General features: G+C 40.3%; 1 protein-coding gene and 1 long non-coding RNA gene across 8 annotated transcripts; one reads left to right on the top strand and one right to left on the bottom strand.

Annotated features, from left to right (window-relative positions):
* Positions 1-140: 140 nt before the first annotated feature.
* LOC310733684 lies at positions 141-1,721 on the bottom strand. Its single transcript, XR_014535851.1, has 3 exons — positions 1,635-1,721; positions 1,019-1,163; positions 141-621 (listed from the first exon to the last, which is right to left on the bottom strand). It is a non-coding gene; the product is annotated as an uncharacterized lncRNA (long non-coding RNA).
* Positions 1,722-1,885: 164 nt separating this feature from the next.
* Positions 1,886-13,541, top strand: LOC310733547 (NACHT, LRR and PYD domains-containing protein 12). 7 transcript variants are annotated; one of them, XM_083554883.1, is made up of 11 exons: positions 4,363-4,594; positions 5,628-7,185; positions 7,723-7,884; positions 8,762-8,929; positions 9,101-9,274; positions 9,920-10,093; positions 10,758-10,931; positions 11,422-11,586; positions 11,669-12,030; positions 12,146-12,229; positions 13,509-13,541. In XM_083554883.1, the coding sequence occupies exons 1-9, from the start codon at positions 4,564-4,566 to the stop codon at positions 11,736-11,738; spliced, it is 2,676 nt and encodes an 891-aa protein (XP_083411009.1). In that variant the 5' UTR covers positions 4,363-4,563; the 3' UTR covers positions 11,739-12,030; positions 12,146-12,229; positions 13,509-13,541. The 7 variants fall into 7 exon arrangements, with proteins under 7 accessions (XP_083411006.1, XP_083411005.1, XP_083411003.1 ...); XM_083554877.1 differs by having other exon boundaries at positions 4,339-4,594; positions 8,762-9,274; XM_083554882.1 differs by lacking the exons at positions 12,146-12,229; positions 13,509-13,541 and adding an exon at positions 12,354-12,399 and having other exon boundaries at positions 11,669-12,066.
* The last annotated feature ends 266 nt before the right edge of the window (positions 13,542-13,807 follow it).

The following is a 13,807-nucleotide window of genomic DNA, read 5'->3' as shown; positions in this document are numbered from 1 at the left end:
AGTTTCTAAACACCTTCTGTATTGACATTAAAGTGTTTCATCCTGTTTGGAGATGTAATGGAATCCCAAAATTCATATATGGAGATGAGTATATATAAAATTCCAATGCATTCACATCAAATTACACCACACACCACAAACTGTGTTATTCATGTTGCATGCTTGAATTCTCATCCATAACCACCGTATTCAGGTTTATTTCTTCATCACACATTTTAACGTGAAAAAACACGAGAGACAGACATCTGTACTTTATTTCATAGAGTTCATATTGACATGTTGAGTGAGCTTCAGGTGTATCCAAGGCCTCGTGTCTAACTGGAGAAACTTCATTACCTACAAGTCCTTTATGGTCATTTACACCCGATACTCCAATCTAGACACACCAAGCCGCACGCGCACCCATGCTTAGTCTTGAACCCCCACAATCCAGCCCTGGTTTTCTTTAAAACCCACAACAGCTGCTTCAATTAACCAGCCTTTTTTGAGATGAAGCTGGTTTGCGAGTAGAAAAACCCACTAATACTGCTTAGGAGTCTGATGAATTTAGAAACCATTGACGTTCACCAGTCTGAGGAGTTTGAACACATGGCACCAGCAAGAGGCCATGAATCCTTTCACCTGGAGGGACAATAAGGGAGTGTTAATGGAGTCCCAGGACCCTAAAATTCAATTCATGTTTATTTGTATTGTGCTTTTAACAATAAACATTGTCTCAAAGCAGCTTTACACAGATAATGTGGGGGGTTTTTTTTATGTTCTTTATAAAGTGCAAGTTTGTCCCTGATGATTGAGCCGGTGGCGGCTGTGGCAAGGATAAACTCAGAAGGCATAAGGAAGAAACCTTGAGAGAAACCAGGTTTAAGAAGGAACCCATCCTCATCTAGGTTGAACCAAATGTCCATTTATTGCAGATATACGGGGAGGGGGATGGAGATCAGACGCGAACTGTAGTCAATTTAGCAGACTGTTGACATTAACTACAGTCCAATTCCATCCTGAAAGCTCCCGTTCTTACTCCGGAATTTCATGGATCCACCCAAGGCGTTGAGAAACCGTCCCCAGCTGCACAGTGACCTCCAAATGAAGAGAACACTATCCAGAGGCAGGCCTGGACAAAGTGGGAAGATCCACAGAGCAAAGAGGGGCAGGAACAGTGGTCACTGGAAACACACACACGGATTATGTGACAAACGTTGTGACGCTTTTTCTTTGATCATCCGAAATGTCAAGCGAATAAGTTCGGGACATTCTAATATGCTTAACTCAAATGAGAAGATGGGAGATACATTTCTCCCACTAACAGATTTCTATGGAAGAAAGACAATGAAATGCATTCTACTGAGTCATCTTACCACATTACAACATTTTTCTTAAGAAATTTATTTTCTTTATTATGTCCCAATACGTTCATGTGCCAGAAGTAGTCAGAGGAAGATATTTGCCAAACTGCCTTTTGAAAGACTTTCAGCTGGTGAAAGTCAAAATACAAAAAAGAATTTACTTTTACCTTTGATGAACTTGACCCTTACTAGAACAAGACATTTCATGTAAAGCATATAAATGGTTAAAATCTTCTACATAAAAATAGATCATATGCACATTAATACACTCTCATTATAGCATTGACTTACCAAAAAAACCCATCCGACTTAATTCTTAAAAGAAACAAAAGCTTTCAAGACCCCTCCTTTTATAAAACCTTCACACCTGCAAACAGTTAGATGTTCCTTCATGTCTAATGAGGGGTGTTTCCAAGTCACTGAATCTGCTTTATATTGGGTAAAATCAGGTTTAAGCTTTGGCTAACTTTATTTTATGTATAATTGTATGACTCAAAATAAAATATTGTATAAATAAAATTGTTTATTTGGTTGTTAAAGAGAATTCAAAGAGAAAAAATATGAGTGCAAAAACAGGAAATCATGTCTGTCTACATGTGTATATCAACTAAACAAAGACAGCTAAACAGGAACAGAAAAAAGGTTGGTGGAACTACAGAAATCCAAACAGGACGTGCATTAAAATATACGATTGGTTATGGTTATCATCCATGATGCTGCCTTCAAAATGCTCTTATGTCGAAAACACTGAGAAATGAGAAGTACTGATCATGAAGAAGCAGGGGAATCTCATATTCCTGGATCGAGGAACCACCCTGGATCATAAGAGGTTTTTGAATGGAAGTCATGTTGCTGGGTTCCAGGAGTCCAGGACAAACCCAAAGTCTGAAAGGTTTATATATTCTATAATATATGAATAAAAATGATTAAAATAGAGAAGACTTGTAAGACTTGTATACACTCATGCCTCCAATTAAGTAAGTACTACACCAATGAAAAATATTGAACTGTTTTTTTTAGTTTTTTTACCATGATAAATAGATTAAGAATCAGATTTTTTGCTATGTTTGCACCTACAAGGAATTTGTTCTAGTGACAGAAGCATCCAGTTGCACATTTTATATAAAAAAATAAAATAAAATGAATTGTAAATAAAATAAAATAAAATAAAATTTAAATATTAATACAATTTTATTTAAATGTTATTTTAATTGAATTTAATTTAAATGTAATTTTTATTTAAATTAAATTAAATTAAAATACATTGAATTTAATTTAATTTAATTTAAATGTAATTTGAATGTAATTTAATTTAATTTAATTTAATTTAATTTAATTTAATTTAATTTAATTTAATTTATTTTATTTTAATTTAATGAAATATTCTTGCACAGAAAAATAATAAAGTGATATTACACATATTTTAATTTTTATTGCACAATGGGAAAGCATCTAAGTGTTCATAAGGTATATATTATTTTATTACTGCACTGATACTGGATTTATTTGTTTATGTATTATTGCAAATCATACTATACATTCCACTATACTATATCAATACTTCACAAGTGTTCTGCTACGATATACTTCACAACAGATACAACACGCCAGGTCTCAATTTCAAGCCCAGACTTGTGTTTCATATCTGAATCGTTCTGCATGTCCTCCCAGTATCCTGTTGGGTTTCCTCAGGATTCCCAGGACTCTTCCTATCTTCTGAATTACCCCTAGGAGTGAAACCGTGTGCATGTATGATTTGGCCACCAAGGGTGTATGCTCACCTCACACCAAATGTTCCTTGGACGGTTTCTGGAAACCGTAGGAAAGTATACACCCTGTAATATCAAAATAAGGTGTAGTTTGAGCTACAGGAGCTCTTCTGTTGGATCGGACAACATGGACCAGCCTTCAGAACATCACACGAGCTGCAGTTTTGAAGATGCTTTGACCCAGTCGTCTAGACGTCTAGCACATTTTATCAAACGCTCTTAAATCCTTACGATTGCCCATTTTTCCTGCTTCTAAGATCAACTACGAGGACAAAATGTTCACTTGCTGCAGACGTGGAAAAAGTACACACATCCTTCACTTAAGTAGAAGTACAGATACTAATGTTTAAAAAATACTTGAAGTTGTTTGCAACCTCAGGGTGCCTCTGGATGGATAGAGAAAGAGAAGCAGTGGAGAGGAATTAGCGTAGCTGCTGTTCATGATATTAACAGCACAAGTTAATAATTTGCATGTGATCAGATGTTCTGGAGCACAAGGTTATGATGTGATGTGTGTTATGTGTAGGCTTTGCTAAAAAGATAAGTTTTTAATCTGCACTTAAACTGGGTGAGTGTGTCTGAGCCCCGAACACTGTCAGGAAGACTATGCCAAAGATTAGTAGCTAAATGTGAGAATGTTCTACCACCTTTAGTGGACTTTGGTATTCTAGGAACTACTAGAAGTCCAGAGTTTTGAGATCTCAGGGAGCGTGACGGATTGTAGCGTGTTAAAAGACTGAAAAGAAACATGGGAGCCAAACCATTTAGTGTTTTGTAGGTAAGTAGCAGTAGTTTGTAGTTGATTTGAGATTTAACAGGAAGCCAGAGTAGGGACATGATGATTGGGGTTATATGGTGATATTTTCTCGACCTTGTGAGAACTCTGGCTGCTGCATTCTGGACAAACTGTAGCTTGTTTATTGATAATGCAAGACATCCACCTAGTAATGCAATAAATAGTGAAGTACTGATACCAGAAAGATCTACTTGAGTACAGTTACAAAGTATTTGTACTTCGTTACTTCCGTCCTCTGACTTATAAATATACCTATAAATATATCCACCCACTAACAGGTGCCATAATGAAGAGATAATCAGTGTTATTTACTTCACCTGCCATAATGTTTTAATGTCAATGTTATGCCTGATTGTTGTATTTAACAACAGATCCAATGGTGGACTTTTCGTGGATTTCCTGCTCTTGCTCTTTTAAGACGGTCCCTTAGAAACACCATAGCGCTCGTGAGTGTCGATGACAGAGACACGCCCATCATGCGCGCGCGCCACGTGCTCAGAGGCTTGTAAACGTGAACGGATATGGGAGGGATTTGAGTTATGGGTAATAGTGGAAGTATAGACCAGGGCACAGCCCAACAGGTTTAGACCCAACAGAAACCTTTGTGACTCAAAGGAACATCTGATCTGTGTTCTTCAGAACATTTGACACCACAATGATGGAGAAGAGTCTGGATTGTCTTTCTGGTAGGATTTCTTTCCTGGTTCCTTTCACTTTCCTTTGTAGATATCATTTCAGTTCCTCATAACTCTTTGGGATCACTCAGGGTTCTCAGGTTTCTTCTTCTTTAACACTTGTCACCATCTACATACTGAAACCTCACAGATGCAGGGTCTCAATTGGTCCAGACTCATGTTTCTGTCAAAGTTCTGCATGTCCTCACAGTATCTGTTTGGGTTTCTTGTGCCATTTAGTGTGTCTTCTTACCTCACACCATATGTTCCTGGGAAAAGTTCTGGATCGTCCTTGGAAACCGAAATGGATTCAATCATAAAGTATACACCCCAAATCCACACCCTGTAATATCTAGGGGTGTAAGAAAATATCGATACACGCGAACATCACGATATTTTGTTTGACAATACTGTATTGATTCTCAAAAACGCAATATAGATTTTTTTTTTCATTCATGGCCGTGGTTTGGTTTTGAGTTTATATCCAGACCGCTAGATAGATAGCAGTCTTTCATGTACTTTATGAATATTAGGTGTTTTTTGCTAAGATTTTCCTGTGCTGGTGTGTTCTTAATGGCCAATTTCTTAAAATTCTTAAATTGAGAATTATCCCAAAATATCGGCTTGCTCAAAGTATCCCAATATATCGCCAAAAATATCGTATCGCAACCCAAAGTTCTTGCCGATACACAGCTCTAGTAATACACTAAAACCCTGTTGTACGAGCAACTAATAGTACTAGCAAATGAAGATACGAGCGACCTTGTACCCTATTTTGCGAGCAAATTTTGAAGGGACGTGCAAACCCATGCTGCCGACCGAGGGTAGCATCAGTCGCGTTTACATGAATTCTTATGGGGAAAATGAGTTTGAACGTACGAGCAAATGGACCTACGAGCAATTTTCACGAACTAATTACACTCGTCCAACGGGGTTTTACTGTATCAAAATAAGTGTGACAAATACAGGTCGCAAAATGATTCGGGACGTTTCTAAACCACCTGCATGTTTTCCCGAACCAACATCCTCTTGTGTTTTCTTGCAGATGTGCAGAAGTTGCACAAGGAGGTCATGAGGAACGGTGTGCTGAAGTCCACCCGGGCCAGCTCCCTCTTAAGTGGTCAGTCGATCAAAGATGTGATATTGAATAAATGCTACGTTCCTGTTTCCGTCAGCAGAGACACCAGATCCAGTCTGATGTGTAAAACCTTAAAAAGCGTGATTGCGCGGAAGTTTGGTGCCGGTACCGAGGGTGGGAAGTTGCTCCTGTGCGGAGGACTAGGGATGGGCAAGACCACAGCGGTGGAACAGCTCATTTGGGACTGGGCCTCTGGGATCCATCTACAGCACTACACATTTCTCCTACGGTTGTGTCCCAGCATGCTTCGTGGACCTGAGCAGAGTCTGCAGAGCGTGCTCCTCAGCGAGCACACTCATCTCTCAGCTGAGCAGCTTGAGATAATATTGATGACTCCTCACACAATTCTTCTAGTATTGGACGACATCCAGGACCTTTTGTCTAACTGCCCTGAATCTGGCAAGCTCTTGCATGAACCACATCAGCCAGCAGGGGGTGCCATATTGGTGCACAGTTTACTACAAGGCTCTTTGCTGCCTGGTGTGGCATTACTGCTGACCTCCAGAGAAGCTGTTGAGATGGAATCGGTGCATGTTGCTAACCTGATGGGGTTCTCAAGCTCTCAAAGGAAAGAGTTCTTTCAGCACTTCTTTGAGAACAAAGACAAAGGGGAACAGATTCTGAATCAATGCGAGCAAGCTGTTGGAGTCAAGGAGATTTGCGCTTGTCCTAGATTTTGCTGGACACTGTGCTGTCTGTGCAAAGAGCAGGAAAATTGGGTCCCGGAAACCCTGAGCGAACTCCACTGTAGGATCATGCACACACTTCTACAGGAGCATAGGTTGAATGTAGAAACGGCAAAAGAGCTGATTTGCGGTTTGGGGAAGCTCGCAGAACAGTGCACGTCTTTCACTTGCGCACACTCTGACATCGTTAAATGTGGCCTTCAACCCTTCCTGGCCTCCCGGATCTTGTCTGCTATCTTGCGCGTCAACGCTGACGATCCCACGTCCCCTGGTGCAACGTTTTCCTTCATGCTACCTACGTTCCAAGACTTCTTAAGGGCGGTCTCTTTTTACCTGGACCATGATGACAGCAGGCTCCTAGAACAGCCCATGGAAATACACAACTACCATTTGCTTCTTGCTGGACTCTCAGATCCTGCACAGAGAAAGCTTCTGGAAACCTCGGTAGGTCGCTTCAGCAGCGGCCGCCTCTCCGAGTTCCACAGCTGGCTCATGAAGTCGGTTGCAGAGGTTCTCCCGGGCATGGAAAAAACAAATCACTGGCATGTTTTGCGTATCCTTTACCACACACTCAGCCCCACACTGGTCAGGGAGAGTGTGGGCTTGTGCAAGTGGCTAAAGATCGGCTATAGTGACCTGCAGGAGGCAGATTGTGCAGCACTGGCGTTTGTGGTGCGATTTTTAGGAGAACTGGAGGAACTGAACCTGTGCAGCAGCTCGCTGACAGAGGAGCAGGCGGAGAAGCTTGGGACTGTCTTCCGCTTAGCCAAATCAATCGAGTAAGTAAGAAAAGGAAGAGAAAAGTATTTGATGGTCTTGATCTTGACTCTTGTTTGAACTCAATCTTGACTCGAGTACCATATTTTATATATATATATATATATATATATATATATATATATATATATATATATATATATATATATATCTCAAAGATCTAAGACTTTTCTATGTACACAAAAAGCCTATTTCCGATGGATGGATGGATGGATGGATCTAGGGTTAGGGTTAGAGCCTTAACCAGCTACCACTTGTTATAGTGGGCAGGTAGTTGGGTGCCCATGATGCTCCTTTCCACCTAAAATTATGAAAATGCTTGTTCAAAAAATGATTTTTATCAAAGTAATTCATCATGAGCAGAAGCACACAGTAGGACGACTGCTTAGACATTTTATCATTTATTTTTTAATATGCAAATCTTTTTGAAGTTGGTTCTTGGTTATTGCTCTGTTCAATTATATGAGATTTCGCTCGACAGTCGTTTGAAGTTTCGACAGCTTGACAGTCGAAACTTCATTAGTTGTTTGTCCTTTCAGCTTTTGTCAAAGTAAAGTGAGCTTGGATGTGATGATACACTTTGCCCGGGGGCTGAAGGACGGACGAGCCACCGATATCAACCTGACCAACTGCAAGCTGGGGGACGAAGCAATCAAGATCCTGTGCTCTGCCATCTCACACACCAGCCTGCACAGACTCGGGTATGATCTGGAGAACAGAAAGTGGGAAAACTTGGAAAGTAAAGATTTACTTACTGTTATTGAGTAGTTTTTTTGTCAGGAGGTGGAGCTGGAGGTAGCAGAGCTGAAGATGTTGAGATGTTCGTTGGGAGTGACGACAATGGACAGGATTAGAAATGAGTTTATTACAGGGACAGCGCATGTAGGTCGTTTTAGAGACAAGGTGAGGGAGGTGAGATTGAGATGGTTTGGACATGTGCAGAGGAGGGACATGGGGTATATCAGTATGAGAATGCTGAGGATGGAGCCACCAAGATGGAGGAAAAGAGGAAGACCAAGGAGGAGGTTTATGGATGTGATGAGGGAAGACATGCAGGTAGTTGTGGTGAAAGAGGCAGATGTAGCGGACAGGGGGGTATGGAGACGGATGATCCGCTGTGGCGCCCTCTAATGGGAGAAACCGAAAGAAGAAGAAGAATTGAGTAGTTTTTTTGTGTACTTTTTAATTTGACTTTTATTTAAGTGTTTATTTTGATGTATTGTACTACATTTTAAATCGTATCCGTTACTGAACAAAACATTCATCATTGAAAATAACGCAAGGGGAAATAAAATCACGTCGCGGAAACTACTGCACTGATTTATGGGCGGAGAACAAGAAACTCACAAGAAAGAAAGATGAAGACGGTCAAGACAGATGCCTGCAAATGTGCATAACTCATTAGATTCAAGTTTCTTTGATTTTTTTTATTGCACTTTCATTTGTAAAAGGTGTTCGTTGAATTGAAAACAACTAGTTTGAGATTTTTTTACCACCTCTGTGTGTGTGTGTGTGTGTGTGTGTGTGTGTGTGTGTGTGTGTGTGTGTGTGTGTGTGTGTGTGTGTGTGTGTGTGTAGTTTGTGGAACTCTCATCTAACATCGGCTTGTAGTGAGGCGCTCGGTGAGATGTTATCCAAATCTAAGTTGTGTGAATTGGACCTGGGCGGTAACGAGATCAACGATGAGGGACTCGTCCGGCTCATTGGGTCGCTCGGGACGTCCACGTGCACGCTGCAGAGACTTGGGTTCTCTCTCTCTCTCTCTCTCTCTCTCTCTCTCTCTCTCTCTCTCTTTTTTATTCAATTTAATTTTTTTTACCTGCACACAAATACAAATAAGCTGTTATTTTTCACCACATGTACATCGAGTCAGGTTGTCTACCCTTATGTACGTGTGTGTGTGTGTGTGTTGCACAGTTTGGCTCGCAATCCTTTAACTGGATCCTGCTTCTCCGCCCTGTCGTTCGCCCTGATGTCATCTCTCTCACAGCTGAGGAATCTGGACATGCGTTGGACCAGCTTGGATGAAGATAGTCTGGAACATCTCTTTCAAGCACTACAAAGTGGCCGCTGCAGCCTCAAAATGCTGAAGTAACACACACACACACACACACACACACACACACACACACACACACACACACACACACACACACTCACACATACATGATTGCAGTTCACACCCAGACCTTCGGTGGTGCCCTACCTGAATCACTCAACCTCTTAATACCGTTATTATGGCGCCACCAAACAAAAAAACTGTCAATTGTGTAAATCAGCATTTTTTTATTGACAATTGTAGAACATGTTTTAAAAAAAAAAACATAAGACAATCAGTTCAGTTGTGAAGATATAAGAATTAAATGATATATGTATAAATTAAATTGTAGTAAAGACGCAGTAAATCACGTATGAAAACACAGACGTTTACTGTTGTACCAGACGAAAGAATTTCATTATAGATTTTATCAATTAGTTGTTGCAGCTCTACTTTCATGTAAACAGTACTGCTCTCGAAACTTTTTGATACCACAGCCATAGCAAAGATTTTTTTTTCTGCAGTTTCTAGGGTGCTTAGGGTTCTGGATGTCGCTGTGCACCCAGTTAAAAGTATTGTGTGTGTGTGTGTGTGTGTGTGTGTGTGTGTGTGTGTGTGTGTGTGTGTGTGTGTGTGTGTGTGTGTGTGTGTGTGTGTGTGTGTGTGTGTGTTTTTCTTTGTGTGCGTTTCTCCTATAGTCTATATGGTAGTAATCTGACTGGTTCCTGCTGTCCATCTCTAGCAGCTGTGCTTCAGTCCGAACGCTGCTCTCTGGTCGAGTTGGACCTGTCCGTTAATGAGCTCGAAGAATCAAGCGTGCTGCTTATCTGCGATGCACTGAAATCCCCCAATTGTTTATTGGAGAAGTTATGGTGAGTGTGTGTGTGTGTATGAGAGAGAGAGTGTGTATGCATACAGAGCATGAAGTTAAAAGTAGAGCCAATCAGAGCCTCCTTTCATTCAGTCCGAACTCTCTCGCATCCGTGCTCGATTTTTCCTCCCTTCAACACGTCCACATCATCCGCCAGTGGTTTTTTAATGTTAAAGATCACCGTATACTCCACATGGACTCCATTCCCTATGACTGGAAAGTTCCAGCTCAGTGGTTAAGGGCGTGAGTTCAAATCCCTTTACACCTATGGCATTTTGCAGATGCTTTTATCCAGAGATATCTCATTTATACAAGTGAGCAGTTCAGTGCCCTGCTTAGGAAACCAGGAGCAGCAGCTGGGTGGTGTTGGGATTTGAACTCATGACCTTCTGATAGCAAGTCCATCTTACCCACTGAGCCACCACTTCCCTGTACCACCAAGCTGTCACTGTTTGTGTGCACAGGCATGTATACGTGTACACATCTGTCTGTATATTGTAGAAGTGTGTGTGTGAGCGAGAGAGAGAGCGAGCACGCTATTCACTATATATACTACATATTGCAATATCTGGTTTATTCTTTATTTATGTATGGTGTTTGCGTGTGTGTGTGTGTGTGTGTGTGTGTGTGTGTGTGTGTGTGTGTGTTGTGTGTGTGTGTGTCAGTATGAATGCGTGTGAGCTGACTGAGCCAGTGTTCTGCGCACTGGGCAGTGTGTTGATGTGTGGAACTTCCAGACTGAAGGATCTCGAAATCGGAGTGAACAAAGTAGGAGACGCCGCAGTCAAACACATCTGGAAAGCCCTAAAACACCCTCACTGCCAGCTGCATTATCTTGAGTAAATCTCATCATCACCTGAACACAAATATATATGGACAAAATGTTTGTGGACACCTGACCATAAGATTGGTATTCCACATTTAGTCCTCATTTCTTGTTATAACAACTTCCACTCTTCTGAGCAGATGTACCACTAGATTTTGTGGAGATTCATTAAGAATGTTAGCAGGAGATCTTCCCCTCCAAACCTTGTGGCTTTGTGCACAGGGGCATCGTCATGTTGGAACAGGTTTGGGTCTCCTAGTTGAAGTGAAGGAAAAATTTCACGCTAGCACCTCCATGTTGACCGAAAAGTCGGGTGTCCCAATATTTTTGGCCAAAAGTTTCTACAGATATAATGCTATAAATGTTTTTATCTCCATTTTCCAGCACAGAGGTCACATTGGTTTAGCGGACCTTGTTTTTAAATACAACCTTCTGAAAAAACTGTGTTTTAAATGCAACGTCTCCTCAGCTGACACCAGGTTAATCCATGTTTGTCTCGGCAGTGTTGAGATGGCGAATCTGACCGATACCAGTGTGGACGAGTTGTGTGAAGCCGTCACTGTTTGTGGATCCATAAGGAGTCTGATTCTGAAGAACAACCTACTCACAGACATTTCTGTTCCCCGATTGATTAAACTTGTACAAGATTGCCCAGGCTTGGAACTGAAGTAAGCACCGGTCTCATCATAAATGGCACAAACAAACAGAAGGATTGGGTTTGATTGCACTTGTTTCTTCTTTGTGTTTCAGTGTGCAGTATAACGACTTTAGCGAGGACGTCTTTGCGCTGATGGATGTTTACGAAACCATACGATATTAGCAGCTAGATGAATATTATAGACTACAAATTGTTGGCACTTACAGTATTCTCAGTGCATAACAAAGTATTATACAATATTACATTCATTTTAATCAAAAGAGCTACATGCTAACTACCAAAGTGGCCGCAAGAAACTGCTAAACATCCAAAGTGGCCAACAGTTGCTAACTACCAAAGTGTCAGTCACTTGCTAACTACCAAAGAGGCTAATGTTTGCTTGCCAACAACCAAAGTGGCTAGCAGTTCCTTGCTAACTACCAAGATAACTAATGTTTGCTTGCTAACAACCAATGTTTCTAGCAGTTGCTTGCTAACTACCAAAATGACGGTTTGCTTGCTAACAACCAAAGTTGCCAACAGTTCCTTGCTAACTGCAAAATGACAAATGTTTGCTTGCTAACAACCAGCGTTTCTAGCAGTTGCTTGCTAACTACCAAAATGACTAGCAAATGCTTGCTAAAAATAAATAGCATTTGTTGCTTACAACCAAAGTGGCTAGCAGTTGCTTGATAACTACCATAGTGACAAATATTTGCTTGCTAACTACCAAAGTGACTAATATTTGCATGCTAACTAAATGACTAGCAGTTGCTTGCTAACTACCGAAATGATTAGCAGTTGCTAAGTACCAAAATTACTGTTTGCTTGCTAACAACCAAAGTTTCTAGCAGTTGCTAGCTAATAAATAAAGTGACTAATATTTGCTTGCTAACAACCAGAGTGACTAGCAGTTGCTCGCTAACTACTAAGATGAATAACAGTTGCTTGCTTACTACCAAAATGACTAGCATTTGCTTGTCAACTACCAAAGTGACTAAGGGGAAGTGGTAGTTTAGTGATTAAGGCATTGGACTCTGGATTGAAAGCTCACAAGTTCAAATCCCAGCACCACCAACTGTAATGCTGGGCCCTTGAGCAAGGCCCTTAACCCTCAACTACTCGGTTGTAAGTCACTCTAGATAATGGCATCTGTCAAATCCTGTAAATGTACTAACGTTTGCTTGCTAACTACCAAAGTGACTAGCAGTTGCTGGTGTCTTGATTTCTAAGAGGTTTATTATTGGATGTTTATTAGTGACCCCACTGCTGCCTACACTGATGCACAATATTTATTAAATATCTTTGTATTAGCAGTAATGTGTGTATTTGTATTAACATTTGTAGTACCACAAAAAAAAAATTGTATCTGTTTTTTTTTTTTTAATGGCTCTCAGCTAACATGACCTCCATGATGATACCTAAGAAACTTTACCGCTTCTAACTTTTCTACAGATTACATAATCAGAGAATATTTGTTTTGATGTGAAGTCGATCTATTTTAAAGTAGACATTTTGATTTTTTTATACATATATTATTCTGTAATTCAAATATTCACTAAGAATCAGTGTTTTTTTTGTGTCTGAGAAGAGCGATGACATAGACGGCAGAGAGCGCCCCCTGTCGGTTTTCTTAATATTACAAAACCAAAGCGTTTTTTTGTTGTTATTATGAGTGTATACAAATAAAAGTAGACCCTTTACAGATTCGAATGATGTACTGCTCTTATCTGTATGATCAAAAAAGACAGTGCAATTTTTTTCCCGACGTTATCAGGGAAAATAAGGGCAGGAAACGTGCCAACACGTTTGTCGAGGGGTGATTCGAGCGCATCATGGCGGATATTAGTGCTGATTTGATACTTGGGGCATCAGTAAAACAAATACTTGGTGATTAAAAAAGATTTTTCGGTGAAGTTTATTAATTTATTTTGTATATCTGATTAAAGAAAGGACGGCGTGAATAAATGTGTTGCAGCTTTAAAATTTTGTCTCTTTTATATTTATTTATTGATATTTTTTATGAAAACGGTCACATCCTCAATTTTCTCTGTATAAACCCCCAGGCTTTGAACGAGGAAAGGACAGTTGTAGGAATTCTGTAGTCTGCAGTTACAGTCATCGTGACTGACAGTATTCAGACGAATCAGATAAGATTAAGATGTAGATCCTTTTTTTTTTTTTTTTTTTTTTTTTTTTTAATGATATCCAATGTCTTTTTTGCTCACAGGATGTGCTTTTTTGCTTTCGGG

The sequence above is a fragment of the Silurus aristotelis genome (genome assembly GCF_946808225.1).
Source record: "Silurus aristotelis genome assembly, chromosome: 11".
Taxonomy (NCBI): domain Eukaryota; kingdom Metazoa; phylum Chordata; class Actinopteri; order Siluriformes; family Siluridae; genus Silurus; species Silurus aristotelis.
Note: the sequence above shows the minus strand (reverse complement) of the source record. Positions and strands in the feature narration are given on the sequence as shown.

Coding starts and splice junctions, on each gene's coding strand:
- LOC310733547 (XM_083554877.1), top strand. CDS start 4,564: ATGATGGAGAAGAGTCTGGATTGTCTTTCTG. Junction 4,595..5,627: donor GAGTCTGGATTGTCTTTCTG/GTAGGATTTCTT, acceptor GTTTTCTTGCAG/ATGTGCAGAAGTTGCACAAG. Junction 10,932..11,421: donor TGCCAGCTGCATTATCTTGA/GTAAATCTCATC, acceptor TTGTCTCGGCAG/TGTTGAGATGGCGAATCTGA.